General features: G+C 55.0%; 1 protein-coding gene across 3 annotated transcripts; it reads right to left on the reverse strand.

Annotated features, from left to right (window-relative positions):
- Positions 1 to 114: 114 nt before the first annotated feature.
- FCGRT (Fc gamma receptor and transporter) lies at positions 115 to 9,835 on the reverse strand. 3 transcript variants are annotated; one of them, XM_060651746.3, is made up of 7 exons: positions 9,707 to 9,835; positions 8,617 to 8,700; positions 7,851 to 8,102; positions 6,857 to 7,132; positions 1,609 to 1,878; positions 768 to 884; positions 115 to 449 (listed from the first exon to the last, which is right to left on the reverse strand). In XM_060651746.3, exons 2-7 carry the CDS (start codon positions 8,684 to 8,686, stop codon positions 370 to 372), a joined length of 1,065 nt encoding a protein of 354 aa, XP_060507729.3. In that variant the 5' UTR covers positions 8,687 to 8,700; positions 9,707 to 9,835; the 3' UTR covers positions 115 to 369. The 3 variants fall into 3 exon arrangements, with proteins under 3 accessions (XP_060507729.3, XP_060507728.3, XP_060507730.3); XM_060651745.3 differs by having other exon boundaries at positions 7,851 to 8,105; XM_060651747.3 differs by lacking the exon at positions 9,707 to 9,835 and having other exon boundaries at positions 8,617 to 8,992.
- Between the last annotated feature and the right edge of the window lie 9,231 nt (positions 9,836 to 19,066).

Raw genomic sequence — 19,066 nt, forward strand, 5'->3', positions numbered from 1 at the left:
GCAACATGTTGGCATCGAGAGAGTGTGGAAGGTCAGGGCCAACACTGTTTATTCCCCCCACTCGTTGTCTTACTACCCCTGGCCTAAAAAGTTGAAATGATAAGAACACAATGATTTGGGCCCAAACTCGCGTTTATATGTGGAGGTGGAAAAGAGTCATAATCATCAGGAGGGGAAACTGAGGCAGACCACAGGAGGAGAAATCCAGAAGGTCATCGGGCCCAGGACTCTTTCTGGAGGCTCAGAAATACCAGGATTCCAGGAGGTCTCACAGCATAAAAGGGGCCTGACTACATTAGCTGGTAGTAGCCAGGATGGGGGGTGGGGGGGGGGGTGTGATCAGGCAGCTGCTGAGAATGCATTTATATCCTAAGAGTCAGCATCCTTGGGCAGGCCAGGAGTGGGCAGGAGGGCCCCTACATCGTCCCCACGGAGAGAGATCCAAGGGGCTGAGGAAAGAGGAAGAGGGGAGGTCATCAGAAGCTCGGAAATCCTCTGGGCTCCTGACTGCCCTTCCCCCACGTGTGTGTATGTGTCCGTCTGTCTGTCTTTCCCAGCCTCTGTCTTATTCCACAGGTTTCTGTCCCGCTCTGAGTCTCCGTTTCCTCCCTCCAGTCCCCACCTCTCTGAGTCTCTGTTCCTTTCTGTCTACATCTGTTCCCACCCCACCCACCCCAACCCCCCGCCCCCCACCCAGGACTGCGTCACCCTCTCTTCTGGGGTTTCTGTCCCTGTCTCTGAGGCTCTTCCCTCTTCCTGCTCCACACCTGGCAGCCCCTTTCTCATCCTCCTCCATAGCAGAGCTCCGCCTGCAGCCGCCGCCGTGAGCAGTAAGAGGCCAATGACGATTCCAACCACTGGCATCGAGGATTTGGCTGGTGATTCTGCAGCCAGAGAATGATGTGAGATGCTGAAGGGGCCCTCCAGCCCATCTGCATCAGGCCAGGGGGACTGGGCGGTCTCAGTGCCCCCTCCCCAACCTCAGAGATCCCAGCATCAAGTCCTGGGGGAACGGGTGTGGGGTGTGGGCGGAGGGAAAGCCGGCCAGCTGATGTCCTAGGTCTGTGCAGAGCGCCCCCCGTGTTGCCTACAAGAACCGGCCGTAGCGAGAGGGGTCTCCGGCACCCTGGCCAAGGGGACCTGTAGCGGCAGGGCGTGTGTCAGAGAGGCAAAACAAGCACAGGGCAGTAGAAGGTCAGGTTCGTAGAGGACTGGCAGTCGCTGAGCCATAAATGGTCAGCCTCAGTGACGACCGGCAGCAGCAGACAGCAAATGACCAGCCTAGCAGCAGCAGGAGGGAGGGTGGTTCGGCTTCCGGAGGCCTGTCCACACTGGTTAATGAGGGGCAGGACTCGTGAGTTCCACCCAGCAGCAGCAGCAGCAGCAGGCCGGAAGGCCGACAGGCTCGGGGAGGGCAAGCAAGACAGGACAGAAGGCCGCCAGGCTTTGGAGGAACTGGCAGCAGCGGGGCACAAGGCAGTCAGACTCGAGGACGCCGGGCGGCAGCGTGGTGGAAGCCGGTCACCCTCGGGAAGGACCGCGACAGCAGGGGGAGCAGAGGCCACCAGGAGGCGGCAGGCAGCGTCATCGCGCGGCGGGACAGCTCACCCAGCTCCACAGTGAGGGGCTGCGGCAGCCCCGCGTGCTGCACCAGGCAGCGGTAGTGGTGCTCGTCGCCGCTTTTTACTGTCAGTGAAGACCAGGCGTGGAAGGAGCCGTCGCCGTTGGGGCCGAAGTCACCCTCGCCGGAGCCAGCTGCCAGCCCGTTGCGGAGGAACCGCAGTTGGAGCTCCGGGGGGTAGAAGGAGAAGGCGCTGCAGGTGAGCACAGAAAAGCCGGGGCTGCCGGGGCGGGCCTTCAGGCGCATGGAGGGTGGCTCTGCAGACGAACAGGCAGACGGACCTAAGCCTCGAGCCCGGGAGCTCCTAGGGCCAGAGCTGGCGAGGGGCTGGACAGGGACATACCCGGGCCTCCATTCCTTCCAGGACGCCCAGCACGTCCCACCAGGTGCCCTGCCCTGAGCCTGCAGAATATAGTAGGTAAAGGGATCTTCCTGGGGGGGGGACCAAGCTATCCACAGTGAAGGTATCCACCTCTCGTCCATGCCTTCCTACACTAGACGCGTACATGACAGGACATCAGTCATGTGCCAGACGCTCTTCTAGGCACTGCGGACACAGCAGTGAACGAGATAGACAAAAGCCCTGGTCTTCGTGGAACTCACGTTCTAAAGGAGGGGAGAGAGGCAAATACGTGTGTGCAAATAAACGAACAGGAAATAGGCTGTGAAAGTGTTGTGATGAGCGAAAAGAAGGCAGATCCTAACGTCATTAAAAGAGAGGGAGAGGGGGGCGCCTGGGTGGCTCAGTTGGTTGAGTGTCCGACTTCGGCTCAGGTCGTGATCTCACGGTTCGTGAGTTTGAGCCCCGCATGGGGCTCTGTGCTGACAGCTTGGAGCCTGGAGCCTGCTTTGGCTTGTGTCTCCCTCTCTCTCTGCCCCTCCCCTGCGTGCTCTCTCTCCAAATAAATAAGTAAACTTAAAAAAAATTTTTTTTTAAGTTGTTAATACAATAAATGAACTGGACAAATTCGTAGGAAATGCAACCTTCCAAAACTGACACAAGAAGAAATTAAAAAATTAAGTAGTCCTATAATGATTTCACAATTTTAATCCATAATTTAAACTTTTCAACAAATAAATTTCCAGGTCCACATGACATCATTGGTGGATTCTTCAAAACAACCAAGAAGCAGATCTACATCTAATTTTTTTTTAAGAGTATTTATTTATTTGGAGAGAGAGAGAGCAGGTGTGCAAGCAGGGGAGGGGCAGAGAGAGAGAGAGAGAGAGAGAGAGAGAGAGAGAGAATCCCAAGCAGGCTCCATGCTGTCAGGGCAGAGCCTGACATGGGCTCCGTCCCACCAACTGTGAGATCATGACCTGAGCTTAAATCAAGAGCTGGACACTTGACTGACTGAGCCACCCAGACACCCTAGATCCACATCTAATTTAGGAAAAAGGCTCTACTGCAGTTCGGGGAGGTGGGGGGGCGGGGGGACAGGATGGTGGTGGTCTTGCAACAAATTATGCTGGGTCAACTGGAGATCCATGAGGGACAAATGAAACTTGATCCCTTGCCTCACACCATTACCTGCAATCAACTCAAGATGTATCATACAGCTATATATGAAAATTACTTATCAACCAAGCCTCCAGAAGACATAGAATACCTTCATAACTTTGGGAAAAGAAAGACTTCCTAAAGAGAACACACACAAGAGCTATAGATAAAAGATGGATGAGTTGATCTTCATAAAAATGAAGAAATTCTGTTCATCAAAAGGTTTCATCAAGAGAGTGAAAAGACTGGGGCGCCTGGGTGGCTCAGTTGGTTGAGCGTCTGACTTCAGCTCAGGTCATGATCTCACGGTTCGTGAGTTTGAGCCCCGCGTCGGGCTCTGTGCTGACCGCTCGGAGCCTGGAGCCTGCTTCGGATTCTGTGTCTCCCTCTCTCTCTGCCCCTCCCCCGCTCAGTGCTCTGTCTCTCTCTGTCTCAAAAATAATAAATAAACATTACAAAAAAAAGAGAGAGAATGAAAAGACAAGCCGGACACCGGAAGACACTCTGTTTCCAACAGACCATCTGACAAATCCAAAAGACTCATACCCAGAATATATTAAGTACTCTAATAAGAAAAAAAGATAAAAATTCCAACTTAAAAATGAGCAAAACACTCAAACAGCCCCGCCCAAAGAGCAGACACCTGACTGGCCAGTAATGTGCAAAAGTATACTCAACATCACAGTCACCACCTCATTTATCTGATTTATAGATATTTATCTGATATATAGAGATACAGATATAGATATATATTTTTTTAGTACACTTCATACCCAGTGAGGAGCCCAACACAGGGCTTGAACTCATGACCCTGAGATCAAAAACCTGAGCTGAAATGAAGAGTTGGGATGCTCCACCGACTGAAGCACCCCAAATCTGATTTATCTGATTTTGCCAAATCATGTGTAAGATTCTCATTTACCCTGAGAAACATGAAAAACACACCACAATAAGATTCTGCCACACACCCGCCAGAATGGTTACAATTGAAGACAGACAATAGCAAATTCTGGCAAGTCTCTGAAGCTCCTGGAATTCTCATACATGGCTGGTGGGATTATAAAATTGGTTCAACCTCCTTGAGAAAATGTTTAGCACTACCTATTAAGCTAATCCGATGCCTACACTATGATGCAACCATTCCGTGCATGGGTATTCAGTCAAAAGAAATGTAACTACACTTTCGTATCAAAATACATATATAAGAGGGACGCCTGGGGGCGCCTGGGTGGCTCGGTCGGTTAAGCGGCCGACTTCGGCTCGGGTCATGATCTCACGGTCCGTGAGTTCGAGCCCCGCGTCAGGCTCTGTGCTGACAGCTCAGAGCCTGGAGCCTGTTTCGGATTCTGTGTCTCCCTCTCTCTCTGCCCCTCCCCTGTTCACGCTCTGTCTCTCTGTGTCTCAAAAATAAATAAACGTTAAAAAATATATATATATTTAAAAAAATAATAATAATAATAAAAAAAGAGGGACGCCTGGGTAGCTCAATCGGTTGAGCATCTGACTCTTGATTGTGGCTCAGGTCATGATCCCAGTGTCGTGGCATGGAGCCCAGCATTGGGCACCACAGTGAGCGTAGAACCTGCTTGGGATTCTCTCTCTCTCCCTTTGCCCCCCCCCCCCCCAAATAAAGAAAAAAAAAAAAATTAAAGGCGCATCTGGGTGGCTCAGTCAGTTAAGCATCTGACTTCAGCTCAGGTCATGATCTTGAGGTTCTTGAGTTCAAGTCCCTCACTGGGCTCCACATTCACAATATGGAGCCTGCTTGGGATGCTCTCTCTCTCCCTCACTCTTGCCCCTCCCCTGCTCACACTGTCTCTGTCGCTCTCAAAATAAATAAGTAAACTTAAAAACATTCAGAAAGACATGTACAAGAATGCTCATTACAGCTTCATTCATCAACAGCCCCAAACTGAAAAGAAACCATTCATCGATGAACTGTGGTATGAACCGCACAGTGAAATACTACTCAGCAATAAAAAGCCATCAGCTACTGATACCCAGCAACAGCGAGGAGTCTCATGACACACACACTTGAGTGAAAAAAGCCAGACACAAACGAGCACATGCTCACAGTTCAAATCAGTTCAAAATCAGGCAATGCTATGGTGATAAAAATCAGGTCCGTTGTTACCCTTGGGAGGTATGGAATGGGAGAGGGCACAAAGAAGTGCTGGGGTGCTTCTGAGGTGCTGGGAATGTTCTAGATCTTGGTTCGCAGGTACATGGGCGTCCATAAAGCTTAATCGAGCCATGTACTTGAGGTACGTAAGCTACACCCCAATAAAAAAGAAAAAAAGCACTATAGTGAAGTGTTGAACACTGTAGTGATTGAATGGACAAAACAATGGCATGGGGGGACAGTAATGGGGGTGGTAGGGGGACACACTTTAACCAGGGTGATAGGGCCCTGCTGAAGGAGCTGAAGTCCAATATCAAACCGAAAGCATGAGAAGGACCCAGTCATGGCAGGATCCCAAGGAGGAGAAGTGCAAGCAGAGGGCACAGCAGGTGCAAAGGGCCTGAGGAGGAAAAGAACCTGACATTTGGAGGAGGGGGAGAGAAGGCCGCCACGGTTGGGTGTTGTGAAATTGCAATGGTGGAAAGCAGCCGGACCCAGCTACCTGCAGAGACTGTAGGCCGTGGAGTAGAGGTTGGATTTTCACGTAAGACGAGAGAAACGCTAATGGACATTTTTAAGCAATGGTGGGCTAGGAGCTCGTTTATGTTTTAAAAAAAAATTTTTTTTAACATTTATTTATTTTTGAGACAGAGACAGACAGAGCATGAACAGGGGAGGGTCAGAGAGAGAGGGAGACACAGAACCTGAAACAGGCTCCAGGCTCTGAGCTGTCAGCACAGAGCCCGACGCGGGGCTCGAACTCACAGACCGTGAGATCGTGACCTGAGCCGAAGTCGGCCGCTTAACCGACTGAGCCACCCAGGCGCCCCTTGTTTATGTTTTAAAACATAATGCCTCCGTCAGTTAAGCAACTGACTCTTGATTTCGGCTCAGGTCAAGATCTCACGGTTTGTGAGATCGAGCCCCAAGTTGGGCTCTGCACTGACTGCGTGGAGCCTGCTTGGGATTCTCTGTCTCCCTCTCTCTCTGCCCCTCCCCTGCATGTTCTCTTTCTCTCTCTCTCTCTCTGTCAATAAATAAATAAACAAACTTAAAAAAAAAAAAAAGAAAAAGACATTCCTCTGACTGCTCAGGAGACGGTGTACACGGAGGGCCAGGATGGAAGCCGGGATTGCAATATGGGGACACTGACAACAAAAGAGCTCGAATTCCCGCCCTTGAGGATTCCCCAGACATGCGCAGAAGTACAGCTCAGAGTGTGTCTGTGCCCTAACGGGGGTCACACGAGGCATCGTTCGAGTCCAAAGGAAGCAAGTGAAAAGGCTCCTGGGCCACAGGAAAATCTCGCCGGCTGTGACACCAGAGGGACCCAAAGGGCAATGGCAGAGGTGGACCAGATGGAGAAACGTGAAGCCAAGGAGGACGGAGGAGGCCTGGCCGAAGAGCCTGAGCTGTGGCCGGAGGTCTCTGAGGGCCAGTGGAGTGGGACAGGAGTGGGGAAGGAGTGTGCCATGTAGGGGAGGAGCTGCAATGGGGCGACCGGAGGCTAGGAGGCCAGGGAAGGGGCCGGGGGAGGAAGGGGAGGCCCGAGGTGAGGGCGTGGGGATGGAGAGCTCCGTGGGGGTCAGAGGCGCCCCCGGAGGGTGCTCACCCTTCCACTCCAGGTTTCCGCGGCCTCTCTCCAGATGCCCCAGCAGCCGCTGGGGGCAGGAGTTGAGCAGGAAGGTCCTCTCCTTGCTGACCGCACCCGCCTCCTGCATCCACCTCTTACTGATGGTCTCAGTCTCGGGCCATTCCCCACTCCAGGTGCCCAGCTTGGGGTCAAAATCCATGAAATCCTCGCCATTCAGAGCAAACTTGGCCACGGGCACCGAGGCATTGTCAGGGCCCAACTCACAGCCCAGCAGGCCCTGCAGGGTGTAGGGACCTGGGGTGCCCAAATACAGGTAAGTAGGACCCAGGAGCAGGGGCCCCAGCCCCTCCTCCCTCAGACCCGGGAGTCTAAGCCACCAGCCCCCTCCTCCCTCAGACCCGAGTCCAGACCCCCAGCCCCTCCTCCCTCAGACTGGGGAGTCCTGGCCCCCAGCGCCCTCCTCCCTCAGACCCAGGAGTCCAGGCCCCCAGCCCCTCCTCCCTCAGACCCAAGAGTCCAGGCCCCCAGCCCCTCCTCCCTCAGACCCGGGAGTCTAAGCCACCAGCCCCCTCCTCCCTCAGACCCGAGTCCAGACCCCCAGCCCCTCCTCCCTCAGACTGGGGAGTCCTGGCCCCCAGCCCCTCCTCCCTCAGACCCGGGAGTCTAAGCCACCAGCCCCCTCCTCCCTCAGACCCGAGTCCAGACCCCCAGCCCCTCCTCCCTCAGACTGGGGAGTCCTGGCCCCCAGCGCCCTCCTCCCTCAGACCCGGGAGTCTGGGGCCCCAGCGCCCTCCTCCCTCAGACCCAGGAGTCCAGGCCCCCAGCGCCCTCCTCCCTCAGACCCGGGAGTCTGGGGCCCCAGCGCCCTCCTCCCTCAGACCCAGGAGTCCAGGCCCCCAGCGCCCTCCTCCCTCAGACCCAGGAGTCCAGGCCCCCAGCCCCTCCTCCCACAGACCCAGGAGTCCTGGCTCCGGGCCCCCTCCGCCCTCAGACTCGGGGATCCTGGTCTTACCTCCTTCTCCCAAGGCTTTGAGAGCTTCAAGAAAGAGTTCCTGCTTGTTTCTCAGGTCCGTTGTCTCCTTCTCCCAATACCAGGACACCTGGTTTTCCCAGACCCAAGCCCCACACGGCTCGGCCTGGGCCCGCAGGTTATTGTAGCTCAGGTATTGCTGGGGTCCCAGCCAGCCTGATACCCAGAAGGCAGGAGTCCCGGGGGCAGGAGAGGACACAGCGGTGAGGTGGTACAGGAGGGAGAGATGGCTCTCTGCTGGAGAGAGACAGAGGTGAAGAGAGCGTTGGGGGGGATGGACCTAGACTGGGGGCAGGACGGATACCCTGAAAGAAAACAGACTCGACCCCAGAGAGGAGAGACAGACCAGAGAGCGGGGAGACAGAGGCGGGGAGGGCCGGACCCAGAAGAGGGGGGCGGTGGTGAAGACAGATTCGGAGAGAGGGAGACAGACTTGCTGGGGGACAAACTCAGAGTGGAGGACAGATCCAGACCGTGGAGGACAGCCTCAGAAAGAGGAGGATAGACTGGGGGAGGGGGACAGACCGGGGCGGGGAGCAGACCCAGAGGGAGGGCCCCGGTCCCGGCGGGGGGGGGGGGGGGGGGCACAGAGCGAAGCGAACAGGTGGTTCTCAAACACAGCGACCGAGGGAGGAAGAAAAGTGATACGGTGACAAGTGGCGAGGGGGGTCGTGTCCCAACCGGGGGAAACCTCAGACTGCTCTTCCTTCGCCCCCTTCCCTCCGACCCGGCAGCCGCGGCCCCTCACCTGCGCGCAGTGTCGGCAGGAGGAAGAGCAGGAACCCGAGCCCCCAGGGCTGAGGCCGGGGGACCCCCATCCTGAGCGGGAGACCTGGGGCGGGAGGGGGCGCGTGACTGCTCCGGACCCCCGCCCCGCCCCTTCCTCCCCCAGCTCCCGAGGGGCTCGGCCACCACGCGCGCCCGCGCCTGTGGGCCCCGGGGCTCCGCGACCGAGCCTGGCCACCGCGCCCTCCTCCTCGGTGAACTTTCACCCTTAATTTGATCCGTTTGGGTTAATTAATTACAGAGCCTGGATAGGCTGAGAGTCCTGTCTCAGAGCTCGGCCCCGCCTCTTCCTCCTCCCCCAGAGCCTGGAGTCCAAACCCCAGCCCCTCCTCCTCAGTCTCGGGAATCCCGGCCCCCGGCCCCTCCTCCCTCAGACCCGGGAGTCCAAACCCCAGCCACCTCCTCCCTCAGACTCGGAATCCCGGCCCCCAGGCCCTCCTCCCTCAGACCCGACAGTCCGGGCCCCCAGCCCCTCCTCCCTCAGACCCGAGAGTCCGGGCCCCCACCCCCTCCTCCCTCAGACCCGGGAGTCCAGGCCACCAGCCCCCTCCTCCCTCAGACCCGGGAGTCCAACCCCAGCCCCTCCTCCTCAGACCCGGGCGTCCTTACCCCCAGCCCCTTCCTTTCTGAGACCCAGGGGTCCGCGTCCCAGCCCTTCCTTCCCCAGAACCAGGAGTCCCGGCCCCCAGGCCTTCCTCCCTCGGACCGGGGAGTCCAGGGTCCCCAGCCCCTCCTCCCTCAGACCCGGGAGTCCTCACCCCCAGCCCCCTCCTGAGACCCAGGGGTCCCAGCCCTTCCTTCCCCAGAACCAGGAGTCCCGGCCCGCCAGCCCTTCCTCCCTCGGACCGGGAGTCCAGGGCCCCGACCCCTCCTCCCTCAGACCCGAGAGCCCCTGCCCTAAGGCCCCCTCCTCCCTCAGACTTAGGAATCCCAGCTCCAGCCCCTCCTCTCTCGGACCCGGGAGTCCAGGGCCCCAGACCGCTCCGCCCTCAGACCCGGCAGTCCCGACCCCCGCCGGTCCTCCCCTGGGCCTGGGCCCCAGCCCTGCTCACGGCAACGAAGTTCCCTTCCCGCCTGCAGCCTTAGCTGGCTCCCGTGACTGGAGACCCCAGTTCCTCTCTCACATCCTGTCCGGAGACTGCTCCCTGACTTCAGGAATATCCAACCCCGCCCCTCAGCTGCCGGGCACACCCCAGGCCCTGGGCCCAGCCTCTGAGTATTTCTCTCTGCCTCTCTCTTGAAACTTTTTTGTTGTTCCCCCCCACCCCCCGCCCCTCTGGGGTCCCTTTCTCTGTCTCTCCCTGTCTTCTTATTTTGAGGTGTCAGCCACCCAGCAGATTCATGACAAAGTTGACGAGCAACACTGTCAGAGTTGCTCCAAACTCTGGAGGTTTCAGTGGGTCCCCTTCTTCCCCTTCTTACCTCCTTGTACAACACCGCCGCTCCCCTCCCCCCCACCCCCCACCCCCCCCCACCTGACTAGCTCTTGCTACAGTGAAAGTTCTCTAAACACTTCTATATTTCCTCCTTGGAACCCGTCCCCGATGTGTCCCCTTAAAGTGGCCCTCCGCTTCTTTAGTATCTTCTGATGGGGCCTCAATAACACAGTCCCAATATACATCGCTGTGGTGCTGAGAGGCCCCCTCCAGTCCCCTACCCCAGCCCACACTGCCGCTACAATTATACTGGAATGTCCTCCGCTGTACTGGAATGTTGTGCAGCCTCGGTATGTGTATATGCATACATAGAGAGAGGCTTATTTTAAGGAATTGGCTCATGTGATTGTGCTGGCTTAGCAAGTCTAAAATTTGAGAGGGGTGGCTGGCAGGCTGGGGACTCTGGAAAGAGCTGCAGTTCAAGTCCCAAAGCAGCAGGCTGGAGAGCCGATCTTGCAGATGGAATCCAAAGACAGTCAGCTGGCAGAGATCCCTCTGGCTTGCGAGGGGCGGGGGTCAGTTTTCCAGCTGATTGGATGTAACCCACCCGCATTCTGGAGGCAACTCCGCCGTACTCAAAGCCCACTGATTTCAGTGTAAATGTCACCCCAAAACACCCTCACGGAAACATCCAGAGTAATGTCTGACCCAACATCTGGGGCCTGGGGCCCAGCCAAGTGGACACACGAAGTTAACCCGTACACATGGTACATCTGTGTTCAACTTCTCGAGGAAACTGTGTCCGTTTTCCTTTCTCTCCCTGGTCCTGCTAGAAAATCCACTAAAATCCACCCTGAGGGGCTTCCTATGATGCTACTGAAGGATCCTGGTTGCAGGTCCCACGAGAATCCTATTATAGCACCCTTGGTTCTTTCCTAAAATACCCTGAAAAACCCGCCATGCCCAGCTAGCCCCTCTGTGTCCCTAGGGACCTGGCTGTGTATCCAGGGGAACATTCCAGCAGTTCCCAGGGCTCTCATTTTAAAGGCCTTGGGACCATGGGGCACCAGGATGGCTCAGTCTGTTCAGTGTCCGACTCTTGATTTCGGCTCAGGTCATGATCTCATGGTTGGTGAGTTTGAGCCCCATGACGGGCTCTGTGCTGACAGCGCGGGGCCTGCTTGGGATTCTCTCTCTCCCTCTCTCTTTCTCTGCCCCTCCCCCACCCCCCTGTGTGCTCTCACTTGCTCTCTCTCAAGCTTACACACACACACACACACACAGAGAATAAAGGCCTTGGGACCAAAAATAAGCAAATTAAATAATAAAATAAAGGCCTCAGGACCATCATGTGATGTTCCTTGGACCCTGATATAAAATGGCCAATGTCTTGGGACAGTGCCCCCCAGGACCTGCTTCACATTTCCTTGGGGCTTGAAAACCTTCAGCCTGGGGTCCTGCTGGTGCCCTACTTTAACACACGCTGGAACTCATGTAAAGGCTCCCTGAGCCCTAACATGATGTCCCTGTAGTCTTACTCTGAGGCCTACTGGGCCATTAAGATGGTCTCGACGTCCCATGGCCGTGCCCAGCACCCTGCCACACCGCCACTGGAACCACACAGCCCTGCTACAATAACTCGCTTTAATGCCGTGTCCCTGGCGTCCTGCCGGACCATTGCCAGAGGCCCCTACTTTGCCCCGGGGTTTCTGATATCTCAGCTCCCCACCCCCATGCTCCCTGGGTCCCCTGATAAAATCCTGAGGCCCAGCAACAACGTCTTCAACAGCCTCTGGCTAATCTCTCCCAGAGTCGGCCACCACCACCCCACCCCCCACCCCAGGGATCCAGCTAAACCAGTCCTGAGCCCTCACCTTGCTGTCATCCACTCCATGAACGCCACAAAGTGCTGTCCGCCCCCGGCCCCTTCTCTCTGCTGCCGAGCCTGTTCTAAGTCCTTCCGTTTCTGTTGTAAGGCTGAGCAGGGCTCCCCCACATCCACTCCTGGATTCTCTCTGTTATTATCTCTCACCAGGCCCTGTCCTATCCAGAACCTCCCCAGAAAGACTGAGATACAGAAATATAGAAAGATGATAGATAGACAGACAGACCCACCAGCAAGAAACGTCCCGCGTTTCCCAGGGACTTCTGTCAAGTCCTTCCCCCACCCCTCCCCCACCCCAACTAGGTGGTGACTCCCCAACCTGGGGAGGGAACCGCCCTTGAGGGACCCGAGATGCCACTCAGAAGGGGCCCTGGGGTCCTGTTACATGGCTGTGTGTCTCCCTTTTAAGTCCCTGGGTCCTACTTTAATGGTTAAAATATCCTTCTAGAGGGGCGCCTGGGTGGCTCGGTCAGTTGAGCGTCCGACTTCGGCTCAGGTCACGATCTCACGGTCCGTGAGTTCGAGCCCCGCGTCGGGCTCTGTGCTGACAGCTCAGAGCCCGGAGTCTGCTTCAGATTCTGTGTCTCCCTCTCTCTCTGACCCTCCCCCGTTCATGCTCTGTCTCTCTCTGTCTCAAAAACAAATAAACATTAAAAATAATAATAAAAATAAATAAATAAATAAATAAAACATCCCTCTAGAGGGGCTCCTGGGTGACTCAGTCCGTGGAGGAGTGGACTTTGGTTCAGGTCATGATCTCGTGGCTCGTGAGTTTGAGCCCCGCATGGGGCTTCCTGGTGTCAGTGCAAAACCCGCTCGGGATCCAATGTCCCCCGTCTCTGTCTCTGCCCCTCCCTCGCTCACTCTCTCTCAAAAATAAATATTAAAAAATTTTTAAAAATCCTCCTAGAATTCTCTATTGTTTAGGACCCTAAATAATGCCATTAGAGCCCTGGTGACAAGCCCTTGGGCTCCCGCCGCCATGCTCCTGGGGCTCTCCTGCCCTGTCCCTGGGGACTTCCACAATGCCCACACCTTGCTCATCTGCCCTTTAGCTCCTGCTAAATGTCCTATTGATTGTCCCCGTGACACTTCCCAGGGCCCTACTCTAATATTCACTGGGTCCTGTCACAAAAAAGCCTTGGTTCCTGTTCAAATGTCCCTGTGTCCTGCATACTCTCCCCCTGAGCACTCAAAAGGTCCCCTGTGAGTCTTCCCTCATAGGACCATGAGGGTCACCAAAATGGCCTCAAGGTGTCCCCTCTACTCAGGGTCCTTCTTTCAACGTTTTTTTTATTTATTATTTTTTGGGACAGAGAGAGACACAGCATGAACGGGGGAGGGGCAGAGAGAGAGGGAGACACAGAATTGGAAACAGGCTCCAGGCTCCGGGCCATCAGCCCAGAGCCCGACGCGGGGCTCGAACTCACGGACCGCGAGATCGTGACCTGGCTGAAGTCGGACGCTTAACCGACTGCACCACCCAGGCGCCCCTCTACTCAGGGTCCTTCTAGGACTCTATTAGAATGCCTCATGGGGTGCCCAGGTGGCTCTGTCGCTTGAGCGTCCAACTTCAGCTCAGGTCATGATCTCGTGGTTCATGAGTTCGAGCCCTGCCTCGGGCTCTGTGCTGACAGCTCAGAGCCTGGAGCCTGCTTCGGATTCTGGGTCTCCCTCCCTCTCTATCCCTCCCCTACTCACGCTCTGTCTCTCTTTCTCAAAAATAAATAAACATTTAAAAAATTTTTTTAATAAACATTTAAAAAAAGAAGACTCCCTCCATAAAGAGGAAGGAAGGAAGGAAGGAAGGAAGGAAGGAAGGAAGAAAGGAAAAAGAATGCCTCATATCTCTACCATTAAGTCTTTAGAGTCCTGCTAAAACATTCCAAGGGCCTGCTAGCCTGTGTCCCCCAGAACCATCAAAGTGCCCTATGGGCTCTGAGAAAATCCCTGCAGTCTTTCCCCCATGTGTCCCAGCATCCTGCTTCAGTCACCATCCTCAATGGCCCTAGTTCATTGCATTTATTTCCTGCTGCCGCTGTAATTAATAACTCCAAACTCGGTGGCTTAAAACGACACAAAATTTTGATCTTCCACTTCTGGAGGTCAGACGTCTAAACTGGTCCACGGGACTGATTCTTTGTTGAGGCTCTGGGAGGGAGAATCCGTTTTCGGGCCTTTTCCAGCTTCTACAAGCTGCCAGCCTTCCCCAGCTCATGGTCCCTTCCTCCAGTTTCAAAGCCAACAATACAGCCACCTTCTCTCCTTTCTGTTACTCTGTGCCTGTCCGTCCATCCACACATCTCTCTGACTCTGATCTCCCCCCTCCCTCTTTTAACACACTTTTTTATGAATTATTTTTAAGTTTTTTTTTTTTTTAAGTTTATTTATTTATTTTGAGAGACCGAAAGAGTGTGTGCGAGTAGGGGAGGAGCAGAGAGAGAGGGAGAGAGAGAGAATCCCCAACAGGCTCCACACTGTCGGCACAGAGCCTGACTCAGGGCTCGAACCCATGAACTGTGAGATCATGACCTGAGCTGAAACCAAGAGTTGGATGCTTAACTGACAGCCACCCAGGTGCCCCACGTTTTTTTGTTTTTGTTTGTTTGTTTTTCTTTTTTTTTTTAAAGTAATCTCTACACCCAACATGGGGCTTGAACTCATGACCTGGAGAGCAAGAGTCACATGCTTTTCCGACTTGAGCTAGCCAAACACCCCCTCCTTTTTCTTAAAAAATTAATTGTTATTAAACATGAGAACTAGGGGCGCCTGGGTGGCTCAGTCGGTTAAGCGTCCGACTTCAGCTCAGGTCACGATCTCATGGTCCGTGAGTTCGAGCCCCGCGTCGGGCTCTGGGCTGACAGCTCAGAGCCTGGAGCCTGCTTCGGATTCTGTGTCTCGCTCTCTCTCTGCCCCTCCCCTGCTCACGCTCTGTCTCTCTCTCGAAAATAAATAAAACATTAAAATAAAAAAAAAAAAAATCCCAAATGTAATCATTTCTGCAAAGTCCCATTTATCCTACTGAGGTAACATAATCACAGGTTCTGTGGGATTAGGGCATAGACACCTTTGGGGGACCACTGTCCAGCCTAGCACAGTCACGAAGGATGCCCTTCCTTGCCCCTGCTAAAATATCCTCATTCTGAGCTCCTCCTCCCAGGTTTGGCAGTGAGGTCTCTCAGTTGGCCAGAACATTCCCCATAACGTCCCTGTTTCCTGTTACAACAAAGTCCTCAAGGTCACTTGGTACCCACTGGGAGTCGCTTCTAGGTGTCCCGGGGTCTTGCTGTGTCTTCAGGGGCCATTTACAGCACCTGCTGGCTGTCCCTTCTCATAGTCCCAGGTTCTTGCTCTAATGATCCTGCCTCTGTGCCCTCTAGAACCCCTGGGGCCCACTATAAAGAATAGAGTCCCCAGGGGCCCACTATAAAGAATAGAAAGTCCAAGGCAGGACCAGTTACTTAATTTGCGGGGCCCGGGGGCAAATGAAAATGAGGGGCCCCTTGTTCCAAATTCAAAGACAGCTCAAGCAGAGCATTGAACCCAGTGTGGGTCCCTTGTGAACGATTGCTTCAATCGCGTGGGGAGCTCATCCAGGAGACCTCCTTGGCCCTGGGGACTGTGTCTGCCCCTGCACCGTGGTGCCCCCTACCGACCCCAAGGGACAATCACACGTGAGTTCAAAACCAAATGCTGCCTGTTCCAGGTTGGCCTCTCTGAGCCTCCGTTTCTTTATCTATAAAATGGGAACAAGTGTGCCAGCCTCAGAGAGGCTTCAGCGAATCAAGAGTTTCGCATGGGGCACATGGTAGGGCATATGTTCCTAACACTTGTTCCCCCTTTTTGGTTTAAAAATTTTTTTTAAATTTATTTTGAGAGAGAGAGCGAGAGAGAGAGAGCAAGCAGGGGAGGGGCAGAGAGAGGGAGAGAGAGAATCCCAGGCAGGCTCTGGGCTGTCAGCGTAGAGCCCAATGGGGGGGGGCTCTAGCTCACGAACTGTGATATCATGACCTGAGCCGAAACCAAGAGTCAGACGCTTAACCGAGCCACCCGGGTGCCCCACTTGTTCCCCTTAATGTACCCCGCCACCCCACTCCCAGTTGCTGTTAAGGTCCCAGGGATCTCAGACACCAGGCTCAGGATTTGTCTTGCCCACTCTTGCATTCCCAGGGGCCAGCACCGTAAATCTATGTAGAATGAATGGTGGCAATAACGAATGACCCGGGGCTGATTTGGTCCCTAAGACGTCTGGAATGGCTTTGGTGTCCTGTTAGAATGTTCTAGCAGAAGCTATGCTGTAGGCCTCTGTTATAATATATCATAGAGCTGGGACCTACCAGTATGTTAGATCCCAGGATTTTCCCATGATGGGCTCGGGGCTGTGCTGAAATATGGCAGCGGGGACCGCTCAAACACACCGGGAAGCCACTACAATACGGTTTCCCTGGACTCCACGCACAGACCTCCGGACCAGTTAAACGAATTCACGAATAACCACCGCTACACAAGGAACGCTCACGGGCTGGCTAGGATATATCCCAGGTGTACTGCAACCATTAACAGGGCCTAGTACAGGACCCCTGAGGTCCTGCTGTTAGAGAATACAAGGGGCTGCAACAGAGTAGCTACCATAGAATATTCCTTGGGGCGCCTGGGTGGCTCAGTCGGTTAAGCGTCCGACTTCGGCTCAGGTCATGATCTCACGGTCTGTGAGTTCGAGCCCCGCGTCGGGCTCTGTGCTGACCGCTCAGAGCCCAGAGCCTGCTTCGGATTCTGTGTCTCCCTCTCTCTCTGACCCTCCCCCGTTCGTTCTCTGTCTCTCTCTGTCTCAAAAATAAACATTAAAAAAAAAAAAAAAAAGAATATTCCAGTGGCCTGCTGCGAGAGTTGCATGGCTATGATACATTGTGATACCGCCAAAAGGTGCCCTGTTTTCCTGTAACAGGCCTGATGCCTGCTGTCATCATAAGCCTAGTACCCTGCTATGAAACTGTGCCTGCAGCTAATTTCTCTGAGAAATGGCTATGCCGTGGGGACCTCCTGCTAAATGCATGCAACAGAGTATTCTAGAAGCATGCTAAAATAGATTCAGGGTCCCATGCCAGCCCTGCTATCATGGGCCTTGGTATCATGGATGCAGGTTGCACAACCATATACTTGATACCTCTGGGGCCCCCTGTCAAAGACTCTTGTCCTTGGACCTTCCTGGAGGGACCCAGGGCCTGCCACCCTAAGATAGCCTGGGGGCCCCTCTCGAATAGGCTCAGGGCTCTGGAATAATTACTTCCGTCACAAGTATGACTTATTAGAATTACTTCTACTCCATTAACACACGTGAGCATGTTTCCTCCTCCAATAGGGGAGAGAGGCAAGAACCCATTTTACAGATTAGCAAGCTGAGGCTCTGTGGTTGCCGGGAGGGGCGAGGTGGATCACCTGCTAACGCGTGGCAGGGCAAGAAATCAGAACAGAGCCTGCGGTCATAATGCTGCCACTTGGAGGCATGTGCTCATGGTCACTTCTTCCGGTTACTCCAGGCCTTGTGACCTTTGAGATTTAAATCCTATGGGATTTAAATCCTTGCGGGATTTAACTTTAATTCGGTTCCTCGACTAGACGTGAATGGAGCGCTTACAGCCTGTCCAGGCGCCGGGGATGCAGAGATCCTTGCCCTCAAGAGTTCACATTCCGGCGGCTACTAGGTAAACAAACATGCAATATCGCACAGGATTTGTACAATAAACATACAAACATGCAAGAAATGGGCCTTACGGTCTCTGTAGGACAGTGAAGCAGGGAAGGGTGGCTGGGAGGGGACCGGAGGTTTTGCCAGAAGGGACGAGGCTGGTGAGCCTGAGGGCCTATGGTGGAAACCTGAGCTGAGAGCTTCCAGACCCAGGGCAGTCAATGCAAACGCCCAGGGGAGTGAGCAGGTCCGGCGGAGTGAGGAGGAGGGACAGCGATGGGCACAGGGCAGAGCAGAAGCCCTGAGGCTGTGATGGACTTAGGAGCTGTCTCTGCTTGTCACCCGATTCTAAAAAGGGTAGACGCCGTGGTGACCTCTCTTTGGACACAAGTAGTGCGGATCCAGGGCCTCTCTCCTTGGTCTTTGCCACCTGACCCACCAGGCCCGGCAGCGCTGTCCTTGAACGCACACCAGGCAAGCGCCCCACCTGCAACGAGGTGGCCTCACACGGCGGGGTGCCAAGGAGACACCCCAACGACCGCTGGGAGGGACATGGGAGCGAGGTTGCTGTTGTAAACACGGCAGCCCCACCCCAAACGGAAACACCTGTGGGGGGGGGGGGCGGCCTCCGGGAGCAGCCTCACCACCCTTTCTGGGTCCCGGCCCCCCGCCTCCCCCTCTCCGCAGGGTCTCTGTCCTCCAGCGTGGGGTGGGGCGGGCTCACAGGCTGAAACTCCGGGGCGGTGCCCCCCTCTGACCTGTCCCTGCCCCTTCCTGCCCTCTTTGATGCGGCCCCACTTCCTCTGGCAGGAACCCCCGCCCTTACTGGGTCTGGGTAAAAAGGAGCCGCTGAGCCGGTCCGGAGAGGCGGCGTCCCTGGAGGTGGCAGCTCCTCTCTGCTCACGGCCCTGTCTCCCAACCCTTGTACCAGTGCTGTGGCTCAGTCCCTGGTACAGGTATGGGGGGCAGGGACGTGTGGACCCCAGCAGCACCGGGCCCCAAGGGGTGAAGCCAGGAGGTGACTCCATCCCTGCCTATGATTCGGGTGAGGGTCTCTCCAGATTTGGGAAGTCAATGCCGTCTGCCCCTGCCCCTCCTGCCTCGCTACCCTTAGTTCTATCATCCCTAACTTTGTGTGTTCAAGGTCCGTCTTTTTCTGAAATCTGTCACTACCTGTGGTCTCCGTCCTTGTTCAGAGTTCAGCTGACCCCTGTCCTTATCTCTGCAACTGATGACTCAAGGTCCCTCTCCCTTTTCCCAGTTTTTCTCGATCACAATGCCTTCCACTGCTACCCTCAACCTTTCTCCCTTCCCCGTTTTCCCGATACTCAAGGTCACTGTCTGGCTAGATCTCTTTTCCTGCAATTTTTTTGGTCTTTCCTTGCATTTGCCTGACCCTGTCCCCATTTCTCCCCAACTCCAATTTCTCTCCTTCCCCAAGGCCACCCCAACACGGTCTCACTCC

This window comes from Panthera onca, chromosome E2, assembly GCF_046562875.1.
Source record: "Panthera onca isolate mPanOnc1 chromosome E2, mPanOnc1 haplotype 2, whole genome shotgun sequence".
In the NCBI taxonomy this organism is placed as follows: Eukaryota; Metazoa; Chordata; class Mammalia; order Carnivora; family Felidae; genus Panthera; species Panthera onca.

Bases quoted from the DNA above. Each gene is read 5' to 3' on its own strand.
- FCGRT (XM_060651745.3), bottom strand. From the start codon at position 8,686: ATGGGGGTCCCCCGGCCTCAGCCCTGGGGGCTCGGGTTCCTGCTCTTC. The intron at 8,106-8,616 runs GTGAGGGGCCGC...GTCTCTCTCCAG, and splicing joins CCTGCCGACACTGCGCGCAG to CAGAGAGCCATCTCTCCCTC. The intron at 885-1,608 runs GTGAGCTGTCCC...CTCTGGCTGCAG, and splicing joins GCCCCTCACTGTGGAGCTGG to AATCACCAGCCAAATCCTCG.